The 27,610-nt window shown below is 33.9% G+C and overlaps 1 protein-coding gene across 4 annotated transcripts; it reads right to left on the bottom strand.

The window, feature by feature from the left end:
* Window positions 1-2,801: 2,801 nt before the first annotated feature.
* LOC117317579 (endoplasmic reticulum resident protein 44-like) lies at window positions 2,802-27,591 on the bottom strand. 4 transcript variants are annotated; one of them, XR_004530201.1, is made up of 14 exons: window positions 27,419-27,591; window positions 23,991-24,063; window positions 20,538-20,577; window positions 19,846-19,915; window positions 19,279-19,324; window positions 18,865-19,049; window positions 18,199-18,314; window positions 16,441-16,498; window positions 15,633-15,749; window positions 14,817-14,928; window positions 14,003-14,147; window positions 12,443-12,545; window positions 4,341-10,006; window positions 2,802-4,305 (listed from the first exon to the last, which is right to left on the bottom strand). XR_004530201.1 is itself a non-coding variant. In XM_033872416.1 (13 exons), the coding sequence occupies exons 1-13, from the start codon at window positions 27,473-27,475 to the stop codon at window positions 9,845-9,847; spliced, it is 1,284 nt and encodes a 427-aa protein (XP_033728307.1). In that variant the 5' UTR covers window positions 27,476-27,591; the 3' UTR covers window positions 2,802-9,844. The 4 variants fall into 4 exon arrangements, 1 of the variants encoding a protein (XP_033728307.1); XR_004530202.1 differs by having other exon boundaries at window positions 2,802-4,340; window positions 4,445-10,006; XR_004530203.1 differs by having other exon boundaries at window positions 4,445-10,006.
* Window positions 27,592-27,610: the final 19 nt, after the last annotated feature.

Genomic DNA, 27,610 nt, shown 5'->3' with positions numbered 1-27,610 from the left:
CAGCCCCACCATTTGTACAATTTTGAGTCCCCACTCAATAGTGATGCTACCAGGCAAATATGAGCGATATCCATTGCTCGGTTTCAGAGAAGAAGTCGTTTATATCAATATAGCCCGATTGACCTCATTTGGCCCCCCCCCCCCCCGGGAGTCAGCCCCACCAATTGTACAATTTTGAATCTCTACCGCAAGGGATATTACCAGTCAAATATTTGAGATATCCATTGCTTAGTTTCAGAGGAGAAGATGTTTATATCAATCTAGCCAAATAGGCCCTTTTTGGCCCCGCCCCTAAGACACCCTGGGGGTTAGCCCCACCATTTGTACAATTTTGAATTCCTCCCCCAAGTAGGTGCTACAAAGCAAATACGTGAGATATCCATTGCTTAGTTTCAGAGGAGAACTTGTTTATACCAATTTAGCCAAATTGACCCTGTTTGGCCCCGCCTCTCAGCGCCCCGGGGGGTCAGCCCCACCATTTGTACAATTTTGAGTCCCCACTCAATAGTGATGCTACCAGGCAAATATGAGCGATATCCATTGCTCGGTTTCAGAGAAGAAGTCGTTTATATCAATATAGCCCGATTGACCTCATTTGGCCCCGCCCCAGAGGCCCCCAGGGGGTCAGCCCCATCATTTGTACAATTTTGAATCCCGACCACATAGTGATGCTACCAAGCAAATATGAGTGATATCCATTGCTAGGTTTCAGAGAAGAAGTCGTTTATATCAAAATAGCTAAATATTTTGGCCCGGCCCCAGAGGCCCCCATGGGGGTCAGCCCCATCATTTGTACAATTTGAGTCCCCTACCCATATGGATGCTTCTGACCAAATTTGGTGAAATTCCAATCAGCGGTTATGAAGAAGAAGTCAAATAAGTCAATTGTTGACGGACGGACGGGCGGACCAGGTGAGCTAATAACACAATCATTGAAATGTATCATACAACTGCCGTCAGTGATACTAATGACCTAAAATTTGTACCTAGGACTCGTTAGTGATACTAATGACCTAAAGTGTTGATACCTAGGACTCATCAGTGAAACTACTGACGACCTAAAGTGTAGATATCTAGGACTCGTCAGTGATACTAATGACCTAAAGTGTTGATACCTAGGACCCGTCAGTGATACTAATGACCTAAAGTGTTGATACCTAGGACCCGTCAGTGATACTAATGGCATAAAGTGTTGATACCTAGGACCCGTCAGTGATACTAATGGCATAAAGTGTTGATACCTAGGACTCATCAGTGATACTAATGACATGAAGTGTTGATACCTAGGACCCGTCAGTGATACTAATGACCTAAAGTGTTGATACCTAGGACCCGTCAGTGATACTAATGACATAAAGTGTTGATACCTAGGACTCGTCAGTGATACTAATGACCTAAAGTGTTGATACCTAGGACTCGTCAGTGATACTAATGACCTAAAGTGTTGATACCTAGGACTTGTCAGTGATACTAACGACCTAAAGTGTTGATACCTAGGACCCGTCAGTGATACTAACGACCTAAAGTGTTGATACCTAGGACTCGTCAGTGATACTAACGACCTAAAGTGTTGATACCTAGGACTCGTCAGTGATACTAACGACCTAAAGTGTTGATATCTAGGACTCGTCAGTGATACTAACGACCTAAAGTGTTGATACCTAGGACTCGTCAGTGATACTAATGACATAAAGTGTTGATACCTAGGACTCGTCAGTGATACTAACGACCTAAAGTGTTAATACCTAGGACTCGTCAGTGATACTAACGACCTAAAGTGTTGATACCTAGGACTCGTCAGTGATACTAACGACCTAAAGTGTTGATACCTAGGACTCGTCAGTGATACTAACGACCTAAAGTGTTAATACCTAGGAATCGTCAGTGATACTAATGACCTAAAGTGTTGATACCTAGGACTCGTCAGTGATACTAACGACCTAAAGTGTTGATACTTAGGACTCGTCAGTGATACTAACGACCTAAAGTGTTGATACCTAGGACTCGTCAGTGATACTAACGACCTAAAGTGTTGATACCTAGGACTCGTCAGTGATGACAAAGGCCTAAAGTGTTGATACCTAGGACCCGTCAGTGATACTAACGACCTAAAGTGTAGATATCTAGGACTCGTCAGTGATACTAACGACCTAAAGTGTTGATACCTAGGACCCGTCAGTGATACTAACGACCTAAAGTGTTAATACCTAGGACTCCTCAGTGATACTAACGACCTAAAGTGTTAATACCTAGGACTCGTCAGTGATACTAACGACCTAAAGTGTAGATATCTAGGACTCGTCAGTGATAGTAATGACCTAAAGTGTTAATACCTAGGACTCGTCAGTGATACTAATGACCTAAAGTGTTGATACCTAGGAAAGGAAACTCAAAATAGGTCCCATGATACCTCAACATTTTGACTGGAGGTACAATAGAACCACGATTCTGAGAATCCCTAGTGCTGCAAAAGCCCCATCAATAAATCCTAATTTTCAATATTTGTCCTGACCAGGTTGATACCTTCAGGTACCCAAGACCTTTCTTGTTGTTCCATCCAGGCCAACAATAAGAGTGATAATTTAGTTGATATAATATGTTATTATATATAAATAACAGCCAAGTATAGTATATTGCGGTTTTAGTGTTATTTTTTTTTTAATTTGATAAATCATTTATGTTTAGATGACAATATCTCAAAATGTTTAAGAAAACAAATGAGCAAAAGAAGATGAATGAAAATTCGGTCATCTGAAAGGTCAAAGGCCAGGAGACTAATGACTTAAAAATTATAAACAATATTTTGCTATTAAAAGATCATTTATTCACTTTAAAACATATTTCTCCATACACTAAGGCTTGCAAAATTTTCAATTTCCATTTACCAACATATATTAACTTTCTCTCGCAAATTATACATTTTTAATAATAAAAAAAAAAAAACTTTCATTCATTACATTTAGTGATAAATACCAATATCCCCTAAATGTTTACTTACTCCAAAATATCAAACAAAACAAACAAGCATTTAAATAACAAACACCAGTGACCATGACAACAATTGCAAAATTAAAATGGAGGATTCTTAACCGGTCAAATACTGTAACAATACTTCCAAAATTTCTCGTCAAATGAAGCACTTTTAGGTAAGACAAAATTTTTAATTGGTTGATAAAATTATAGAAGGCCAACTTAATGTGTTGAGGAAAACATTTAGCACATTTATATTTATTAATGTCAAGCCTCACTAAAAAATCAAAATTATTCTGGAGTGATTGAGTGTAAACTTACTTTTCGAAACCACCCAAGTAAGATATCATTTGATTAAGTATAGCCTGCAAACTTTTGAAAACGTTCCCATTTCTGAAGCATATCCAGATAAAACTTCAATGACGAATTGTTTAACATGTCTATGATGAATTGTTTAACATGTCGATCATTTGGTAGCACAGGGCTTGACATGTACCTATGACTCTGAATGAAACAACACAATTGTACATGGAAAGTGATCTGGGGATTAGACCCCATGGTTAAATATTTTGTTCAGGGTCATAGGAACGTATCAAGTCCCTGTGTTTTGGAAGATATTTAAAAAGCATGTTAAAGCAACTCCTTACTATCAAACACATATCAGGTGTTTCAAGGGAGACGTAATGTTTTTTGGTACAAGTTAGTTACAGGTTTACTGCCTACATGACAATGCCTACTGGGAAGTTTCGTCTCCCTGATTATTGATATAGTCGTGTGTTCTGTCCGCATGATAGCTTCAACGTAGCATATCTCTTAAAGATTTAAATTTTTTGGGGGCGATAAAAGACAACAAGTAGGAAAGTAAAGCTACAACAGGTCACCAGGCTATAATTCTTCAAATTTGGCAAGAAACGAAGTATATTTACAAGCAGAGATCATTTTCATTTTCAGATTATTGGTATTCTCAGCTTTCAGGGACTCTCTGAGCTCTCATTCTTCTCAAAAGAACTAGTTCTTTTAAAAGGACATTTGAAATTAGAAGTTGTTAGGACAAAACTTCAATTGAGCTGTTAGATTTAACAGAAGAGGATTTTTTTCTAGGGATAAGAATGGGGGATGGGGAGGTAAAAATAACAGTAATCTAATCAATAGGTATAGGTCAGGGCTGATTAAAGCTTTCTTTTACAATCAAAATAAAATTATAATCAACAATTATTGCCTGAAAAGTTAAAGCAGGTTTAAAGTTTAAAATTGTCTCGGCCTATCAAATGCTAGCCTCTTTTCCTTAGGACAATTACAGAAATATGCAGGAAAAGACAGAGCTTAATTTAGGACCTGGTATACCCAGTCCTAGTCTAATGAACTAGGACCTGGTATACCCAGTCCTAGTCTAATGAACATCCTTAACTATACCCAGTCCTAGTCTAATGAACTAGGACCTGGTATACCCAGTCCTAGTCTAATGAACTAGGACCTGGTATACCCAGTCCTAGTCTAATGAACATCCTTAACTAACTTCCTTTGAAGTTACAACATTGATAAAACCACAGAAATAGTTTCTATCAACACAGTACAGTATCATATTTTTGTGTGGGATAAGAAAACTTTCTATCAGATTTGCTTGTAAATATATTACACTATTTAGAAAATGTTCAGTTTTTTGAGTGAAAAAGATTGCATAGTGGAAATGATTGGTTCCGTGAGCAGATTTGACCACAACATTTTTTTCTAAATTTGATTCGGATATTCTCCTTCTTTTGGATTGCTGCATGGGGCTACCTACTAATGTAAATCTCTCCTGCTTAATTCACACTATTTCTGTATAACGTAGAGCTTTTAACTAATACTATTATAATACCTCACACCAATAACCTTATTTCTTAAATTCATAAAATCTATCTTTTTTTTTTTTTTTACTTTGAACAAAATCATGCCTGTCTTTTACCTTGTTACACAAAAGAATAACTACCTCTTCAATTGAAATTGCAAAGTTGATTAATTGATAGTCAGTTCATTGGAAATTAAACAAAAAATTAAACAAAAACAAGCACACACATGGTGTATCATAAATATGACTTACATTCAATCTTCAACTAATTCTTCTATACTCTTTTACGCTAATATGTTCTGCTTCATTCTTACATATGTATTTCACTCATTTAATAAACATCTTGTATCTCCAAATAATTCAACACAAACTGTGTTGTATCCTGTATGAAGCCTGGGGGGCCAAAACACTGACTGAATATAGGGGATGTAAATAGGCAGTGATATAGTATTTGTTGGTATTTCCACTGTACAGGATTAAATTGGGGATAGAATTTTTACAGGGCAGTGAAATACAGTGTGTATTTCTATGAAATAGGACTGGGCTCATTACCAGACAAGCACTTAATGCCTGATAATACAGAAAATAACTCCCAATCCCCACCACACCAAACCCAGAAAGACAATCCAGGTGTATGGAAAGTCAGATAACAATGTTTTATACACAAGAAATGTTTACATAAATATACATAAATATATACCTGGTGATTTGAAATCTTTATAATCGAGTTATCTTTTCACACAAAAAGTATGGATGTTGTGTAATTAAATTAACATGAACCTGTATATGTTTGAATCTCGCTAGTCCAAGTTACTTCTGCCCTTACTCAGACAATGTCGGAGGTTTAGATATTTTGAAAACCAATTCTCAGCACAATGATGTCCAATAATAAATCTATCAACCAGCAGCCTTCTAGGTCGTCAGAATACTCTTTACGACCCTGCGCCACCAATATTTGACAATAGTTTGACAAATAGACTTCTGACATATACTAGACAAATGTCTGTCAAAATGTCAAATATCTGGTGCAGGGGTCAGAGGAAACTCTGACTAGGACCTACCTAAATATGTTGAGTATCAGTAATTTACATAAATTTCTGTTATAACAATCACATTAGAATCCACAAGGTCCAGTACTGACTAAAGACTGGATCAACAGCTACAGTTAGTACAATAGCACACGCATGTTTATATATATGAAAAAGTTAAAATGCACTTTACTTCACTACTGTACCAAGCACCTACACAGTGATAATCTGGTGTGAATGATCTACAAGATTTCTAATATGTGATGTTAATTCTTTTAAATATTGCACTCATATATTCATCAGACTTCAAACATTAAAAGATTGATGAAGAAACTATTTTATTTTCGTTTCCAATTTCACCAACGTCTTTATTAATTAGATCAAACGTAGTTAGCTTAAATTAATTTTGTACATTATACCGGTATTGTCTGTTTAAACAAAAAGAGCCCCAGACTTATTTATCACAGAAGTTTTGGTGAAAAGGATGAACTACACTAACACCATATTGAGGGCCTAAAGAAGTTACAGATTCGCCCCCGATCTCCTCCCAACTAATGATAAGTGTGTGAAGAAAGAATCTAACAAAGTGACAATTATAATGTTATATGGAAAGTCACTACAATCACATTATTGACCCCCTCCCCCACTCCAATTGTATTAATTTACATGTATATGTATATGGATAACACAATGAAACTAACATCTCACCTGTGGTGAACAGGTTAAACAGGTTTTAACAAGCAACCAGCAAAATTTCAGCTGATTATCTGCAGGAATACAAAATAATAAAAGAAAATGCAGAAAAAAAAAACAAAAACAAAAAACAAAAAAAAAAAACAAAAAAAAAAGGGTTCCAAGGGCAACAAACTCTGTCATAGGATTGTACGAAAGATACTCAAATTTTTACCACATTTCAAACCTTTTTCAAAACTAATTAAGATATTTTAGTCTGTAGTCTCAAAAGCAATGTCAAAATCTGGATGGGTGGATACAAAGACCATAATTTGAATAAATTTCATAATTTTGATAACTTATTTCAAAACTGCAATAATGGACTGAAGCTTGATCTTCATCTGTAAAATGATTTTACTTTTAATCTCATTATCTACAGGTATGACGAAAATAAACCGAAAAACATGTTGGGTGGGAGAGACGGATAGACAGACAAATATAGGCAGAGAGGTATGTAGCGGCCATAATTTCACAGAACAATGCCATCCTGTCTCAATCTTTATAACAGGTGAACATGTTTTTCTTGAGTTAAACCTGCAAGGTCTTTAATAGGTAAGTGAATCTTTCATTAAGAAGGTATCCTTTAAGGTATAAAGGATTTGACAAGCATAGACTAAAATCCATTACACGTGTCACTGTTGATGCTAGGCATATCTGTCTCTTATTCTGTCAACATTAGAGACAGACAGGTATTTGGAAAGATACAAAGTCTATATATAATATAAATGTCATCACATGATAATGAACAGTGATGCCAATCACAAATATCTTCACCTCATCAACTCCTGTCAAACAGGTCATAATTTTAGCTAAACTTTCAAAAATAAACAAAATTATTCAATATAATATACATATGATGTACATTTATTTGTGAAGTAAACTCTGTATATAGGTTGATGACGATGATAAAAATATGGACCCAATCACCCTATCTTTCCCTTTCATATTCATCATTTTCAAAATGTGAATGCTGCAGTTTTTCTATATATCAATAAAATGAGTTTAACTGGTAGAAAGTCCAGGCACGTAATCTATCAAAGATTCAAACTTGTATACCACTTTTTTCTGACATGGAGTTGTCTGCTCTTTAACTTTTGAGTCATATCAGTATATAAAAGAAATAGTCTTATGCTATTTTCATCATTAATAAAAGTGACAGATACACATACCATGAAAAATAGAAATCTCATCCACTCAGGTATCAATCAAGTACAAGTCAATATCCTTGAATATCATTATCTTAATTACCATTACATAGAATCATTTCTAAATGTCAATTTGCTACTTTTATGTTCTAGTTGGAATAATTGTTTGTTTGAATGATAATAAATTTTCAAGTCATACTGTATATACTTTGATAATAAAAATGGACTGTCTACCTTAAGTTAATTCTTTAACATCTAAATGAAATATTTTATATTCAAATATGAAAACCCATACAATCTATAAAACAGAGCAATCACTCAATATGATTTCACTTCTACAAGTGTACTAGGTTTACTTTATGCATGTTCGAGTAAGTCGAGTCTAATTCAATAAATATCATTCAATAACATGTTTCATTTCGGAGATTGAAAAGACATTTCAAAAACATTTGAAAATATACTTTACAATACTTCCTATCAAAAGAGAAATGAAATCGTTTCACATTTAATAGAACCGTTTAAATAATTTTTACAATATTGTTTAAAACAATAAAACAACAACAATTTTCTCCGTGATAATACCCCTGAAAGGTAGGCTTAATTGAGACTCAAAAATCACATATTTGTATTGAATGGTTTTGTTATCATGGTTTAATAGTTTAAACAGTATTTATAGAACAGTTTAACATCTTATATACATATATGTAATCATAATAAACATATTCATTTGGATTGAAAAACAAATTCTAGCTTATATCAATTTCTCTCCCACAATCTAGGTGTAGTTTCTGCTTTCTATTTGATATACCATGAACATATTTATTGATAAAAATTTGAAAGAGGCATACATTGTAAAATGTGTATAATTACAGCACAACCTAGCAATAGGAAGTCAGTAGAATAGAGTATCTAATTAAAATATCTACATTGTATTTTAAACAAAAGGACAACTTCTACCAAAAATTATCAAATTTCTACTGTCAGTGACATACAATTTTGTGTGAAAAATCTTCTCAAAACATTTTTCAAAGCCAAAATGTATTTTCGTAGGACTGGTAATTTCTGCTATCCTCAAGATACCAGATAATAACAATATTTCTTATACGGAGAGAAAAAAAACATGAGCTCTGAAGACGTACAACATGTAAACTGTGAAAATTATATGAGAAGGCTATTTGGTGTAAAGGAAATAGCAATTACATTAATCAATCAATCAATTGTTTATCACTAGTACAACCAACATCCAATGTTTGTATTTATAACGTAATCAACAGGATATCGTAGTATCCCTCATATTTTCTGATTACTAGTGTTTAATATCTTCTTATGTTTACATACGTGATTTTTTATCTAAAGAGCTGTGTACTTAATAATATCATTGGCCTACAAGGGCTTGTCTCCGACTACGTATACTTCAACATTATGATCATAAAATCGTTTTTATTTAAGTTTGTATCTCATTAAGTTTTTATTCTAATATCATTTCAACAGTGACACACAGGAATAATTAATAGCAAATTCAATATAAAATTTCATTAACTATTAAAACTAGTGAACAATTTTATTTGTCTAATCTTGGTTAAACACCCGAACATGTAATTAATCAATCTAATACTTAAATTATAAATTGACAAACATATAGTTTTGATATCGTAACATGGCACAATATGATTAACTAGATTTTAATGAGCAGAAAATCACCTGCATTTTAAAGACCTGAAGAACTTTTTTGCATTTTAAGACTGTACATCTACTTATACACAAATACCACAGCTAGTACTCAACTTTATTATCACCAACTAAAACTATCCCTCCAAAAAAATAATCCCAAAAGTCTAAACATATTTCTGGGCCTAAATATTGTTTATATTACAGCATGATATTAAAGAAATATTTATCTATGTGTCTAAAACCATAATATGAATTCAGACAGTTTAACTAATAAATAAATTCATATCAATTTTAACTATTATTTCTTTTTGTTGAAAATATCTGTTTCCAAGAGTTTAATATTTTTTCATATTTTAATAGCTTTAATTCAATTTAATTTTTCGTAATAAGAAATAAATACATCCTGCATTTCTTTTTCTTCACCAAAAGATATTTTAAATCTACAGCAGCAGTCCCTGTAGCCCAACCCCTCATAACTCATCCTTATGTAGAATTGTGTAGCGGTTCTCTGATGGAGCCAATTTTCTAAATGTAGATTCTGGTGGTGATGTTGGAGACTTGACCTCAGCGTTCTTGTCGTTGGTATCATGAGGTATGTGGTCTGTTTGTGCATCTGCTTCTGCTTCATTATTCTGAGAAAACCAAAATTAACAAATTTAACAGGAATAATGGACATTTTTTCACCACTACTACAATACAGTAACTATGTTTCATCATTCGGAAAAACTAAAATAAACAAATTTCTCATTTAATATATATCATTTATTAGTGTTGGGACGATGATCGGAAAAGATCGATTAGCGATCGTTTATAGCATCTCGATGCCGATGATCGATGGCAAACATCAACAATCGATCATCGGCAAATTTAAAAAGGTACCGAAACGAACGAACCTCAGTATATGTAATCGAACGCGCCCGTCAGGGGGCGTAACTCGAAAACATAAACAATGTACAAAGATGGCGGCCGCTGAAGAAAATCTAAGGGAAATATACCCAAACCCAGGCTCCAAAACGAAATCAGATGTTTGGAAATTCTTCGGATTTTATAAAATTAATGATAATGAACCACCATCAAAAAAGAATTTGGATACAACGCAAGCTGTTTGCCGTCTATGCCGCAAGATTTACAGAAATATAGGTAAGTTCTACCAAGCTAACAAACTCGTACGGCAGACGTAACATGTGTTTCATTTGTAAACTCAAAATTGTATCAGCCGTTTAGAACGCTTGTCAGTTGTATATTTATTATCTTTGAACAAGTATCAACTTAATGTTTTCTTCCGTCGTTTTCAGGAAATACTACGAATTTCAGAGCCCATATTGACGGGGAACACAAATTACCGTCGGGAAATTCCACACAATCGCGATCAGACAAAGTTGAAACAAAATTAGTTCAACCAACAATATCGGCTGCATTTGTCAAAAGATGTGATGTTGTATCAGGATCAAATACTGTATTGAGTCAAGAACGGAGAGGACGGGTCGATGATGCAATATATCAACTTGTATCTAGCTACCCTGGTAGCCAAATTGCAAAGACATTAAAAACAATCATTTCCAGGGAGATTTGAGTGCATGTATTGTATTTGCATTTGTGAGTTTTTCACCCTTGTACATGTTCAATAAATGCTTACTATTATTTTCTAGTCAAAAAAATGGTGTGTCAAAAATGTCAAAAACTGTCAATTGTCTAGTCAAGAATGTTTAGTTATTGCTCTGTTATACTAAATTGTTATTGTTTATCAGTTTAATAGCTCAATTAAGCTGTTTTTATTGTTAATAAAAATATTGTTTTTCTTGATTGTAGCTTTTTGTGATTGATGTGTCCTCATGATCAGTAATTAAAATTATTTTGAGAAATCCTCAAATCCCAAAAACATATAAAGTTGGAACACCCCTTTTCTATAGTGCTTAAAGGAACTGGTTAAGTGATTCATAAAGTGGCATTAACATATTAGAGACTTTATCATGTTCAACAGGAAGTTATGTTTCACATACTACAGAGGGGGTGAAGCATACAGTACACATACAACACAAAATAAAGTAAACAAAGACAGATCACTGAAAACAGTTTATTTCCATGCTAAGTTACTAATATTCAATGGAATTTTAAAGATATTAAAGTTATAAATGCATTGGAAAAGTAAACCGATTATTTAACCGATTATCGGATCGAATAGGGTATCCGATTCCAACCGATGATCGATTATGATTTTCAACTGATTTCCCAACACTATCATTTATAAATGAGTATTTAAAAAAAAAAATCATAAATATTTCATAACATTCTGCTTTTCAAGCAAAATAATAATTTCTAGAAAGATTTCATAGAAACTATTTTCTTCCTCTTTTTACATCTCACTTTTTTGTATACTTTCCTAAATGTTCTATGAAATCCCATGCAAACCATTGCTAGTTTGAACTATAATAAAATCTACTAGAAAATGTCTAAGACATAAATGCCCCTGCTGCCACTTGAGATCCCGAAACACAGATTGATGAGGATTGCATCAGTAGTTCCGTATATATCCTGAGATAGCTAGTTACATTTCATCGGGATGGGACGCAGCGGGTCCGACATGGATAACACTACATGCCTCCCCTCCCCCATTTCATTCCGAGGGCATAATAAAAATAACGTATATTTAACTACTATACATAGATGAATATATCCAAACATTGTAATGTTGTCATAACGAGGACAAAATTCAACGTGCCTTAGTTTTTGAATGTATATGTTTGATTTGTATACAGCCTTGTACTTGACTTAATAATGAAAGTTCATTCCCTAATTCGGCTTTAAAAGTTTAAGGTAACCAGTGTTTTATGGTGATATGATAAGCGACACTAATAGAAAATGTTTTATTTCTATAAGAATTGTTATATTAGATACATACTTCATCAATACTGAAATAGTGCCTACTGAGCAAATATCGCATGGCAATCATTTTTATTACTTTGTACAGTCATATTGACACTAAAATACATTGTATTGTTGAATAGTAGTAACACCTATAAACTTGATAAACAAATCCACTTAAAACTGGAAGATATAGCTATACTCACATCTGATGGTGGTGTTGTGGTAGGGTCAGGGCCGTGATGGAATTCACGATGTAATTTACCAGAATGAAGATCTTGTACAAATTGCTTTAACACTCCGGGTTCACTGAAAATATATCAGTTTATTGCATTTTTGCCAGTGAAATATAGAAATTTATCAAACTAACAAGGATGGATAGTATTGCAACAGCAATACAAAGTCCCCTGCCTGACCTAGGAGTGCACCTATTTATTTCCCATTTATTTTAGACAGAAATAAAAATGTGGGATGCACAACTACATCTTATACTGATTATGTATACCAAGTTTTGTTAAAATCGGAGTAGTACTTTAGGAGGAGTTGTCCGACAAGCCTCAACCAATGAGAAGTCGGCAGCCATTTTAAATTTGTAAAATGGATTTTAGAAAAAATAATGTGGGATGCACAACAACATGTTATACTGATCATGTATACCATGCTTAGTTAAAATCGGAGTAGTACTTTAGAAGGAGTTGTCCGGACAACTCTTACGTGACAGACAGACAGACGGACGGACGGTAAACCTATAGTCCCCCTGTTTTTCAAACGGCAGGGGACTAATAAAACTTATACTTTCACTGCAGCGATGAGCAGTGAAAATATAAGTTTTCCGTTTTTGACCAATCAAAGCGAACCTTTGTATTCACTTCATTGAAACTTGCCAATTTTTCCAATCGAAGCGAAGAAAGATAAATTGGTTATTTAACTGTATTTCTGAAATATTCAGACTAGTTTTTGACAAAATACTCGCTTGACGTTAGCTATTCATGCACAGATTCCCCGATAACAGCAGGAAACGCTTAAATCTCGCTGATCAGTCCTTTCAAAATGGCGCCGTCAAGTTGACGTGGAGTAATGTCACAAAGGGATGACGTCATTACTGATTCCCGCATTTTTTGACACTATTGATTTTTCGATGTTTTAGGAGTATTTGAAATGCAATTAAAAGAAAATTGAATGATTTTCCATTTAATATAACATATATTTCACGAGTAAGACAGAATATCGATAATGTCGATATTCTGTCATACTCATGAAATATATGTTATATTAAACGGGAAACCATTCAATATCCTCTATATTTTAGATTGTATCTTCGTGATATAGAATCTCAGTAACAATAAGTAATACATAATATTTCATACAGAACTTTACATGTACTGTACTGTTTATATCTTATCATTCAGACTATAGTTAGGCGAAATAAAATTAATTACTTGGGGTTCTCATACCAATTTTTCTAACAACAGATGAGGGAGGGAGATACTTTTTTTTATCATTTCGAAGGTTAAAGACAAGTCTCATTCGCTTTTTTACATTATACAGTTACGTTACAACAGAGCATTCAGTGGAACCTGAATTGAGAGCAAGGTTTTTGACTCCCCAAAATAAGATCAGAGTCTTGGTTGTGAAGGAACTTGTCTATTTGATACTTTTAACTTTTGAAATTGCTAAAAATCAAGGGTCAACTGGATGCCCTGCATCAATTTATCTAAAAACAGACAATGTTTTTGTGAGAAAACAGTTATAGATGTGTAACTTACTTCATTTCATTGGTATTTTTTGAGAAAATATACATATGTCTGAAGCTGTCTATAGCCAAAACAGGTAGATCACTAGCACTTTTGCCGAGGTGGTGAAGGGGATGAGAAAACTTCAGACCATCCGCAGTAAGGAAATTAACACTCGCTGAAAGAAAACAGTGAAGTTTAACAAATAAAATTTTGACAGACAAACCACAAAATTTACATGGTGAAATATGTAATTTACATTATTAAATCCTTACAACAGATTCCAATGTTTTGGGATGCTGATAATATAAGCCAAGAAAAAGTTGGATAGCCTGGTCCAAATTTCATTTGATGTGAATTCCCTTTTGAACCCAGATATGTCATTTAGGGTGCTCCTTTCACCAAGATATTCTACACAGTCTGTATACTGTGATTTTGTTTTTAGAATTCACACTTGAGTTTGGCCAGGCTCTTCGATTTTGGCCCTACACTTTTTGTGAAAATTTCAAGTTAAATGCCATAAACCTGGATATAATTGACTAAAACAATAGGAAAATCAGAACTTGGCCTGTTTACTATCATTATTATACAACTACTCAAATTATATTTCTATCTGATAACGAGTAAATTAGCAGAAACAAAATTAATGCAGAATGACAGCCAAGTGTAACATTATATATATCCCTGACCATGAAATGGGTGGGACATAAAAACTGTCTCATATCTACTTTGACCTTTGATCCCAGTTCTGTGATATTGAACTTGGAGGTATGGGACGACATATGAGTTAGTTTTTCTGGAGGTTCTGTTGAATAATGATATATTTTATACTGAGGTGACGACTTACTTCTTTCCCCAAGGAGCTCCTGATTTACAGCAGAATTGAACTTCTCTACAATTGCTGTGTCATCTGGGTGATGGAAAAGGATCAGGAATGGTAATCCTTCCTCTGTCAATTCCTGTCCAATAATAATATCATTGCATCATATTTTCGCATCGGATGCAGACATTTCTTTCATGTTTTGAATATAATTGTTTTTGAATTTCATAATTTAAACAGTATTTTAAGAAACCAAGTCAAAAACATACAAAAGGTTTCTAGCAATGAACTTTAACCATGCCAAGAGAGGCTTTCAAAACAGATAAATGGGAAGGTGAGCTGATCAACAGGTGTACAGATACTGTAAGCATATGTATTTTAGTGATAATCTTATTTTTAACTTTTTTCACTCTGAAAGCTTTCCATTAAATAATGATTGTGCTAATTTCAATTTAATCTGTACGCTGTTTCTGAAGTATTTTTGATGCGTCATTTCATCATTTCACTGATCTGTTTGAATTCAGGTTTAAGCCGAAATAAACATGTTTACGGTATCTCAATGACATACACAGACTTCTTAAAAAAACTGATTCACTTTCAGTATGTCACATTTGCTCCCCCTCTAAAATAAATTGATTTAATAGGTTTTATTATTTTAAAAGTATTTTCAGGAGCAGATAGTTCTTACTATTAATGTATTTAACTCTAGAACACAATTCAATTTTTCTAATTATTGTACAAATTAATTTAAAAACATACATTGCAATATCAACCTTCTTACAATTAAAAACATAACTTCAAATCACTACTTATTCTGACAACATTGTTGCTGTTTGATGTTACCTCAGCATTTTCAAAGGTTATTTCTCTGACCAGCGGCATACATTTATTTGTGGCCCACTGCAGGAGCTCATCAAAGTTATTCAGCACGCCCAGGTACTTAACGTCTTGTCTTTTTGTCTGAAAACAACAAGTCATCATCAAGTCATGAATCCTAAGGGCTGTTCCAAAATTATTCATGTGAGAGGCATTTTTTCAGAGATCCCACCACCCATTAAATATCAAAACATATTTAGTATCAATAAAACTAGTAAAATGCACCACCCATCATATCAAAGTGTATAAATAATACTAGTAAAATGCACCACCCATCATATCAAAGTGTATATATAATACTAGTAAAATGCACCACCCATCATATCAAAGTGTATTTACAACAAGGAATATAATGTGGATTTACCCCACTACCGACCCATTAAATATTGAAACATTTTGTATCAAGAAAACTAGTAAAATGAGGATTTACCCTACCTACGATCAAATCAAAGCATATTTAGTATAAGGAATACAATGGAGATTTACCAACACCACCCATCACATTTTAATACAAGTGCCTCCCACACAAAAAGCTGGAACACCGGAATACCTCTTAACATTTTCATACCATCATCCGGACAATTATCATTACACATATCAAAAGATATCAAGAAAATGACCCAGGTATATTATTATCTCAATCCCAACTTTTTGATTGGTTATTAATCAAAAGTTATATCTTGAGTTATATAACTTTATTTTTCTATTTTTCTCTGTGAAGCTGGCATCATTGAATGCCCATCTCTTGATGCATGCTGTTGCTCAAGCTACTTACATTTGGTGCCCGATATACAATGTTGTCTCCTCCAAGCCTCTCGTTCTCGGATACAGGACTGAAATTATTAACATCGACAGTTTAATATTTATCTTGAAACAAATTTGACTATCTCGAATCTTTATGTATGTACTAGATCTAACCAGCTTAAGCTTTACATCTTCCAAATCAAACCTTTGTTTGTTTATTTGCTGGGTTTAAGCTTAAGTTCGTAATTTTTGTAACTTTTGAAAAATAACTAACTTGAATGCAAGAAATACCATATACAACAACCAGTCGTTGTGTAAACTATATATATCCATTCATCGCCCCTTCACTACGCAGTGAAACTGTAGATACAGGAGATGGGTAAGGCCATAAAAATAAATCAACTGGTTCTCAGGCCCACCCACATTAAAAAAAATGTAGCTGCATTGCCGTTTTTATCACAAAAACAATAAAATAAAATTGTTCTAATGCGGCCATAAACTCGGGGAAAAATTTGGGGGAAAATGTACGCATTCCACTTCGCGCTTTAGTCTCACCAATTTTTCATATGTGTTTGAACAAAAAGGAGTTACATAATAGAGACCTAGCTAGTTGATGGCAAATGGCTGACTATCTCCACGCCTATGATGGCTGTGATATCCATGCACACACGACATGCAGTTTCGGAAATAATCAACAATAATACTGCCATGGAATACACTTGGGGGGGATTTTCAGAAACTTGTACAATGGCAGAACTATACTCTTCAATAAAGGAGTGGTCCATTGCGATTGTGACATGGATGTTTCCCGACAAACTGAAAGTATGCCATGTTTTGTTTTTTTGCAAAAATCTTATTGTTTCTTGTTAAAATTAATGAACACAGAAGTTGCTTCGAAAGATTTATTAAAATATTTCACTTTTAGGTGAATGATTTTTTTTAAGAATCACCTGCATCTGTTTTTTATCCAATAAAATGATAAAATAAAATGCTGCCCTTCCTCATCTATTTTTTCAAAAATTGGCCTGAGAACCAACTTATTAATTTTATATGGCCTAAACTATAACAGATTATACTGTTTTTATATTGTCACTCACTACCTACCCTAGGTGTAGATACAGGAGAGTTAATTTCTTTTGTGAATAATACTGATATTTTAACATTCAAAAAGAACAAATGACACAGGTAAACAAACAGTCCAACATATGCATGTGTATGACCCCGTAAAGAAGTTCCGGGTCAGGTCATAGTGACCTCACCCTATCGAGAACAAGAGCGCATTCAAAGAGCATGTGTAGCTCGTCTTTTCCCTAGGGTAAGATAAGAAAATCTCACTCCGTTAAAACTGTGGATATCCCTGTCCAGGGTAAGAGAAAAAAATGATCTCACACAGGGGGGAAAAGACAGCCAGCATGTGCTATATGACGCTGCTCACAATAATGTAACGTCATCATTTTATGTTGAGTAACCAAGTCATAAATGATGATGTCATCAATTTTGATGCACATTCCAAGGAGGTTTAAAGATGGTGCGATGAAACCCTTTCATCAAAACTCATATTTGCTTGCAAGTATGTGAGAAAAATAATCAAACATGGGTCTGTTCCGCAAACAAGGATATCTCAACCCTCGTGTAAGACTTTGGCTGGCTAGAACTCTGCAAACCTCGTGCTGACTGGCCAAATTGTTACACTCGGGTTGAGATATCTTTGTCCACGGAACAGACCCATGTTTGATTCTATTACTCTATAACAGATTATACTGTTGTTATATTGTCAGTCACTACCTACCCAAGGGCAGCATGGAAGTTACACTCATTTCGTAGAGTGGTGGCAACTCTCAGATAAGCTTTATACGCTTCATTTTCCTGATGACCAAAATATCCAATAACATGTCTCTGTTTATCCTGAAAAAAAGGTCAAAGAATAAAAGTTTTGTACAGTCAACCACTGGCAATCAAACCAAGAAAATTCCATATATCAGTCCCTCATCAGGTGTGAATTTATATGCCAAGAATGCTCAGATAATGAATTTGTGCTGGAACAAATTCTACACACTGATTGTTTGACAGACCCACCACATTCAAATTGCAGTTGAAGGTGTTAATGTGAATGAATTCAGAAATAATACCAATCTAAGTAAGTAATATCAGTAGTTCAATGCAAGTGAACACTAAGTAAGATGAACCTATGGCCCAAGTTCTAATGCCAAGCAGATCAGGCCCAAACAATCTTTTCTTTGATGTAAGTCAAAGGTCACCTAGGTGAACCCATGACCCACAGTGACAAAGTATATCCCAGACATACACTTTCTTTAATATAGGTCGAAGGTCAAGATGTAGGTCAGTGACCTACTTTTGATACATGACACAATGCCTAACCTAAGATTTGACAGCGTATAATTAATATATTTAAACATGACATGACTTAATGACACTAAATTCAAGTCCAACTTACGTCAATCTCATCCAGAGATTGTAATGTAGTATGTTGCTGTATAGGATCCTTAAGCTGGTCCCTGATGTAGTTTGCCAGAGCATCAGCCGATCTCGATCCCCGGTACTCCTTTTTCATTACTTGTCCATTTCTGTACAACTTCAGTGTGGGGTATTTTGATATATGGTTTTCTGCTGCTATTGTACCTGTTCAAACAAACAGAAAAATATATTTTTCTGAATTTGTTCAATTTTGTTTAGTGTTATCTTAATCCAGGGAACAAAATTATAATTTAATTGTCAATATTGAGTCTTACTAAAGCTTTGAATGAGTTATCTTTTCTATATGAGTTATCTCTTTACAACACAAGACTTGGTTGAAGAGTAACAATTTCATCGTTTCTACAGAGAGCAGACTTTTCTAACATATATTTACTTTCTCGATCAGCATCTACTTTTCCAAAAACAACCCGTCCAGATTGCTGCAAGAAAAATCAAACAAAATTAGAAATCAGTAACAATTTATTTGTTATCTCAATTGTAAAATCCACGTGACAAATTTTATGTTCACTGTAACACACTAAATTCTATAATGAAAAACGACCAAGATGTTGTTGAGGATGCTGAGAATGGTGCATGGTTATACTTTGTTTTCAGATTGAAGACAGGTAATTTAAACCAGGACTATCTATTATCTAGTTATAAAAGATAATAATACATAACAGTACCACCTTTTGTTTTTATAACATATTAAAAATTGTTATCATTACTGATTGTGTGAAGAGAAATAAAGTTCCAGGTTGAAATTCCATTTCAACTTTCTTTCCTATTATTCTTGTACATATTTACAAAAGCTTACAAGATTATCAGTATCTTTACTATTGGTTTTGTTCTGTTATAATAGTTTTGCCACACAATAATTGGTATGTTTTATCTTTTAGAATTTACCCAATACCTACTTTATTTTGTACAGCATTTCAATACAGAAAATATTCATACTTACAGGAAATTCTTCACTGATTTTATTTGATGCTTCTAAAAAGATCGGTGTTAATATCTGGCTGAATCTGCACCTGTAATAAAAAATAACAGATTATTATATAGATATACAGAACACTGTTTCCTGTAACAATAAACTTAGGTAGGATTGTGTTCAACATATATAAATCTAAATATGGCCATAACAAGTAAACTTTATATATAGTACAAACTAAAACTTTAAAATGACCTCATGATTCAGTAGATAGTGAATAAACAATTCAAATTTACTGTGTGTATTTCATCTTCTTTAAGTGTTTGGTATGTTTTATTTAACATCCTATTAACAGCCAGGGTCATTTAAGATTGTGCCAGTTTTTGGTGGAGGAGGAAAGCCGGAGTACCCAGAGTTCAGTAACAGGCAACTGCCCTATGTGTGTTTCAAATTCGTGACCCAGAGCTGGTAGGGATAGTGATAAAGTGTCTGGACACCTTAACCACTTGGCACCATCGCAGCCCTTAAGTAATCTTATTATATAAGAAGTAAATTTGTATGAAGTTGTGTCACTGGCTAATTATATCCTAGTCTTTGAACAAATGTTTATTTTCCTTCCTGTCTAAATTTTCTTAAATGATTCTGAAAATCATGACTTTTTCTGTTGACAGAGTAACGGTAAGATATTTCCTATCCCACAAATTTCTAAATCAGATACTTACCAGTCAGCATAAAAATTGACAAACACAACATCATTTGTCGCTGGAAAAGAAAAAATAAGACTATTAATATAACTAAACCATTTAATAACTTTGCACTCAAGAGCAACTAAATTCATAACATTCAATAATATCATAAGCTTGTGTAAGGAAGGTATAAAATTGTAATACAATACAGACTACACCTTTAATCCTATACAAATTTTAGATTTTAGAGTATTAGTGCAGATCATCATAAACAGATGGTCCAGTACATAAAGATTGCATTAGCCCACCGGCTGCAGTTACATGGCTCTAACAACAGGTGTGCTGTACAGATCACTGGTCAATATATATACAGTCGAACCTGTCTATAGAGGACACCTAAGGGACAAGGCAAAAGTGTCCTTTATAGAGAGGTGTCCTTTATATAGAGGTTCAACGAGTTATGTCCCTTATAAAGGAAGAAACAAACCAAAGTCTGTTCATAGTACACTATATGTCTCCTGATTTATTATATTTAAACACTTAAACAAATGAATAAAAGACAAATAATTAAAGATAAATGCTTAATTAATTAATTTTCAATTATTCATCTGACACAAAAATTAGAGCTGATATTTTTAATAATTTATATTAAGCCTATAGTTTCTAAAAAAAATCTTCCCAATATCATACTATACTGAATATCTATTCAGACAAATACTCAACATTGTAAAAAAAGTAAAGATAATTCTTATCATAGTAAAACAATTTTCATTAATCCTCAATATTTTGGAAAATAAATATGCTTGAAATATCTTTTCTATTACAAAATGAACTCTTTATAAATGAAAGGGCATTTTCCTCTGATAATTATAATCCCTCAGCATTTATTTGAAACCTATTTTCTGAAATCCATGTAGGGATTTAATTTAATAAATACCGTGTTCTGGTTCAGTCAATTAGTATAGTGTATACAAAGACACTCGGAACTCTTCAGATGTTCTTCATATGTTACGTAGTCATATTCCGAGGAGTTCCGAGTGTGAGAAAATGGCGGCTGACAACCATGTGCTGTCAGATTTGCGTAAGGTTGATTTTGTAAGTAAAACAATTATGACAAACATAACTCTTGCTTTGTCCCTCTTTTGTTGGTCTTGATAATGATTTAATTACCACCTGACCATTCTTGTTGTCTAGGCTATGGTTGAATGGCTAAGCTTAGCTGTCACCGGTGAGGTTGAGTAAACAAACACCTCTGCCGATGGCGATCGGTCACTCCCTTGTAATTACTGCCCATTGTTACAGCAACTTACAGGTAACAGGACAATTAGTGACTGATGAAGTGGCTTCCTAAGTTAGCATTGCTGCCAGGGGAATTGAGTAATTAAGGCTCTGCTTGTTATTTAGAAACGTTTTACACACAAATATCAACACAGCTATGGTTTCACGTGTCCGTTATACGGAATTTTAAACAACTTTACGGACAAAAATAAGTGTCCGCTGTCCGCATTAGGAAGGTGTCCGCTATATACATGATATTTATATAGTGATTTTCATTGGGGATTCCTGGAAGTGTCCGTTATGGACAGGTGTCCGCTATATAAGGGTGTCCGCTATTACAAGTTTGACTGTACATGTTTATACCCTGTCTTCAACTTTTTCTCGACAGTCCCCAACAGTCTGTAATGTATCCCAAAGTGACATCTCGGCACTCGGTAAATTTTTGTTTGTACAGTCCTGATAGTTTTTTTTTATATAACTTTGCTGTCAGGGGCATTGGCCGATTGCATTTGTCTCTTTACAGGATATTTTGAGAGCTCTCCAGACTTTATACACAGTATATTTATTATATCTATCATCATTTCATGTATGATAATATAATGCATCAAGTATCTATGCAATAGCGTCCACCTGTTCCTTTATTGTATCCATATAAAATCATTTTGGGACGAAAAGTCCATTAACACTTCGCATTTGCACGCGCGGGATATTTTCGATTGTCTTGGCCATTGGTCACACAGCGGTGCATTAAAGAGCATGGCTTTGTACATGTCACGCTAGCCACCGCCTTCGGCCTACACCAGCCAAAGGGTTCATAGTTATTTCACCTACTTCCAAAAATACAAGTATTACTGTATCTTATTGTATTTTCTAGTACTGTTTATATATTATGTGATTGTATTTGTATTATCTGTGTCTTGATAAAGGGGAGGATTGCCTCGAAAATTTGACATTGTTCATATCCACACTGTTAGAATTACTTCTTTGCCCCATATATACATGTTTATACATATATAGCAATACCTAGTTCTGGATCACAGATTTTATGCAAAGCTTTTGGCAAACACATAAGTGTGTATGCAGTTTAAATTTAACACTTAAAGTTCTGCTAGGGTCATTGCTTTCTGGCTTACTTTGTTTCTTGTAAATTTTAAAATGTACACAAATAAAATATCAAACAGAAAACTATTATAAGGCAATCGGGGCGACTCGAACATTTGTTAAGTGATCTGGATATACATGTACAGTTTAATCTGTTCAAACAACCATCTCTATTTATAATTAGACGACCCTCTGTTCTAAATGACCATTTCAATTCCCCCCAAGCAGCTTTAAATTTGCTCTAGATATTCTAACTCTATTAAGCGATCCTCTGTTTAAGCTAATAGCAACCACAATTGTTTTCCTTGTGTTAACAGTAACTCTCTAATCAAAAGACAGACGAGGAGGTGAAGAGATGTTTTAGAGATATGACAATTTTCAGACATTTTGACTGATAAAAATACTTAAATTTGCACAAAGTACAACAAGGAATGCATAAACAGTCAATTTACTGTTAAATTGTGATTTTTAATCTTTTTGAGACATAAAAACTGACATTGGAAAGTAATCAAATTAACTTGTGAAATTTTTCTATTGTTTAATCTATGTGTTTTAATTTGCTATAGTAAAAGAATTAGAAAAAAAAAATATTATGATAAAAAATTAAAGTATGTAATAATATTTTTTTTTGTAAAGAAATCTTTAACATGATTTTCTTTTTTCAAATGGATGGTTTATTTTTCAAACATATTATGGTTGCCATTTTTAAAATGAATAAAAAGCTGATGATCATCATCTATTAAGATCTAAGATACAATCTCTACTAATAGACAACTTTGCATTAAAAGACCGTTTTTCAACTTCCCTTGATCATGAGTGGTCACTTACAGATTCAACTGTATCTATTTTATGTAGAATTTCTACAAATTAAATATTGTAATGTTTTATTATATGGATTTCTTTGTGAAACCTTTATAAAAAGCATCCCAATTAATATGAAACCTTAACTTGTGAAGATCATACTGGGTATATCTCTTTAGACAGTTGCAGACATACAATTTACTATAATACCTTCGTTGAATTTTCACAGACTTATAAAAAATGTCATGATTAATGTGAAATCCTTACTTGTTTGTCCATTAAACAATTATTGCTCTGGAATATACTTACATAAGATATTCTGTATGTTGCTACTAACAAGCTGAACAACTTCTCCAGACCCTGTGCTTACAACGAAACTCAGCTGAAAAAGTAAAACAACTAATCAATAAAAGATGTAAATTATATCATATATTAATCTCACACAGTGATCTATGTATGTATGTATGTGTATGTATAAACCTAAGGCTATCTAGACTACAATCCATTGCCAATTAATCCATCACACAGGGTCAATATAAATATATTTCCCCACGGCAGCTGGCCCCGGCAAGGCTGTATGTGTATAAACTTCATGGTTGGACATATAGGCATGTATATGTACATTATTTAAAATATGTCCTGTGTATAAAGCTCATTTAACTTCAGATGTGATCTTACATAATTATAAGTCACATGGAATAAACCCAATTTAAAACAATAAGTTTAGAAAAGATTTATTCTAATCCATTTGGCCTATATATATATGCTATCCATGGAAATCTGGTAAGATTTTACTTATCCTGATGATAGATTTCATTGGCTAATATATCTTGACAATAAATTTCATTGGCAAATTCCGCAATAAACATCCTGATGATAGATTTCATTGGCTATATCTTAACAATAGATTTCATTGGCTATATCTTAACAATAGATTTCATTGGCTATATATAATATCATCATATATTGTCAGGTATATCCAATAAAGTGGGGGACTAATTACCATTCAAATGTTATATTCATGAGCCAGCAGTGAAAATTTAGTTTCCTGTTTATAATCAATATATTCAATTTTGGACTTAAATTTGAACAAAAACGGGTTGTTTTTACTTTGCCGGTCCCCAGAAGTGTGTTCAATGCACATGACCCATGACCTAACGTGACCCGAGGTCGGTTGCCAGGTCGAGTAATACTATCGGCCATTTTGTTTTACCGCTTCGGTCAGGTTTGTTATTCTAAGCGGGGTTTTGGGGCGGCAGCCCCAAATAAATAACAAAGGACTTATAATTACCTTACACTTGAAAGTCATCCAAGCTTCCATTTAGATTGGTTATGTTAGCAAATGGAAGTCTAGGTTTTTTGGAAACGACTGAGACAATACTGTTTGTTGATCGAACCCCAACGACTTCGTTTTTGACAGTATTTGGGACATAGACCTCCTTAATTAGCTCACAAAACTTAGGAAATTTTTCAGGTGTGTCATTAAGGAAAATTTTTCTGACGCAGTATTGTGAAAAATTACAGACTAAGTTTTAACTGTTCCGTTTTTTGGCAATGAATTTTTTAGTGCTCTCCATGTGGACTCAATAGTGTTTGTGTTAGTGCCGGACTAGGGATCAACGAAATTGATGGAGTGGTTTACGGTCAAATGCGTGAATCCCTCTTTCTCTAAGGAGGAGTATACGCCTTCCAGTAATCACTGATGATAGTTGTTCCTGCGGTCTTATGTTGTTTTTAATAATTTCTCCCAGTGTATTAGCAGTTCTGTTCTCCAATGTACAGAAAAAAAAAACTTTTTAGAGTCTCTTTCAATCCCTCCAAACACCCAAATCCTGTCAACCTTTCGACCTTTGTGAAACTTCCTCTTTCCAAATTTGCTTTCGTCTATTTCCACAACTTTGCCTTCTCCACCAACGATGTTAGTTTCATTTTTACACAGAATTTCGGTACAAACCTCTCTTGCAAAATTATACCAGTTTTGTGAGAAATACTGAGTTCATGACAAACAAATTCTTGGTTGCATTTATAAAAAAAAAAAAAAAAGGTAATGTACACAATTTGCTCCAAAGTCATTTATAATTTATGGTTTTCAAACCATGATCCCTTAATTCCGTACAGACACTTTTTTATGACGTTTTTGTCACTACAACGCCAAACATTACCATCACGGGAGTAGGATTTGTCTTTACGGAGTCCAAAAACGCCCTTTTCACAACACTTACATGGTAAGGCACGTAAATCCAATAATAACCCAAAGCCGATAAGCCACTCGATTAAAATTTCAACAGTTTCACATTTCGATGCTTAATCTCGCAATCGGAAAGGCATGGTAAACAAAAGCACATGTCAATGTTTACATTTTTGAACCAAATATAAACGTTACAAATACGCATGCGCTGCACGCGCCCCCATGTCAACAGAGGGGAATTTCCAAAATGTGAACCGAGAAACCATCATGAAAGCTATGCAATTTCGCAGTTAAAAAACAACGTTTAAAACGTTAATTTTTAACCGAAATAAGGTATGTAGAACTCAATTTTTACCTTAAAAACCCCCCAAACCCCCTAGATTAGATTTTAGAGAATTCTTATAAGACATCGCTGAAGACCGCCTTCGGCGATGTTAAGCTTTAGTGCCAAAGTAAAAATGCTCCACAAAAACAAATTAAACGGTATGAAAAAACCTCAAAAATGGTGTTTGGGTTCTGCTATTAGAATCAATACAGCAGGCCTTTAAATTCTACAGCGTATACAAATTTCTATTTGTTTAAAAATCATGCTAAATAATTCATCAGGAAATGAGTTTCTGAAATTCCTCAGTGTATTTATAGCTATACTTCATGATATGTCAATCCTCGAAAGTCTCCATTTACAAAGTGGGTGGAATATTGATTTTTACAAATGTTGGCATTAACGAGGTAATTTGGCTGAAACTAGAAAAAGCAAACAAAATGTTACTTCAGTGTATTCAGTAAGCATTTTCTTCTTTACTTGATAAGCTGACTTCTTTTTCTTTTTTTTTACAAAATCAAGTACACTGCATTGCCAATTTGCCATTATGTATAATAAATTGAAGATCACACAAAGTTTGTGACATATATATACTAACTTCCATTAGACTATGATTGTATATGTTGATCAATAATACAACGGGTCAGGCACAATCCCCCATATGGTAAGAGTAAACAATATGACACCATTTTTGTTAAAAATGTATGAAAGAACTTTGTGTTTCTATTTTAAATCAACCTGCATTGATCATGAGTAACTTTTTATTGATAATAGTAACTGTTAAAAATGAAGGACTATTAATATAAAACCCCTGTCTATGCAGGGTTGTGGCCAACCTATAAATGGATAAAGTTCTGAAATTAACTGGAATTAACACGTCAACTGACAAGAATACTGCCATCGGGCAATGATAGTTTCTTATAGATTTCATTGAATCAAAAAAAGTTTCTCGGTGTAAATAAAATGGGGCCCGTATATATACATGTGACCTTATTGTGACTGGTCATCTGAAAACATAGCGTCTATGTAATTATTTACTATGCAATACAGCATGCAGACATGGCTGCCTTTAAGGAAATAAAACATTCCAAAGCGACAGTCATCGTGACTAACGAACACGATGGACACCATAGCGAAACAGGTGCCCTGTTTTCATCGATTTTATATTCGACCTGCCACTTGCCGACATATAAACATGCGATCAGGCAAATGAAACAAATGACTTACCAAAATAGTGTAAACAAGAGAATGAAAGGCAGACATCGCTCTTTTTTGCAGATCCATTTTTGCGTTAAAACAATGACTATTGACGTTATTTCGTTAACCTATCCCGACAGTGTCAGCACGAATACTTTCCGTCTGGCACTTCGCCGGATGTCAAATATGGCCGCCGTGTGAGTGCGTGTAATCTCATTTAGT

Source organism: Pecten maximus, chromosome 19 (assembly GCF_902652985.1).
Source record: "Pecten maximus chromosome 19, xPecMax1.1, whole genome shotgun sequence".
Lineage (NCBI taxonomy): Eukaryota > Metazoa > Mollusca > Bivalvia > Pectinida > Pectinidae > Pecten > Pecten maximus.
Note: the sequence above shows the minus strand (reverse complement) of the source record. Positions and strands in the feature narration are given on the sequence as shown.

Bases quoted from the DNA above. Each gene is read 5' to 3' on its own strand.
- LOC117317579 (XM_033872416.1), bottom strand. From the start codon at position 27,475: ATGGATCTGCAAAAAAGAGCGATGTCTGCCTTTCATTCTCTTGTTTAC. The intron at 20,578-23,990 runs GTAAGTATATTC...TTTCTTTTCCAG, and splicing joins CAACATACAGAATATCTTAT to CGACAAATGATGTTGTGTTT. The intron at 14,929-15,632 runs GTAACATCAAAC...ATTATTGGACAG, and splicing joins TAACCTTTGAAAATGCTGAG to GAATTGACAGAGGAAGGATT.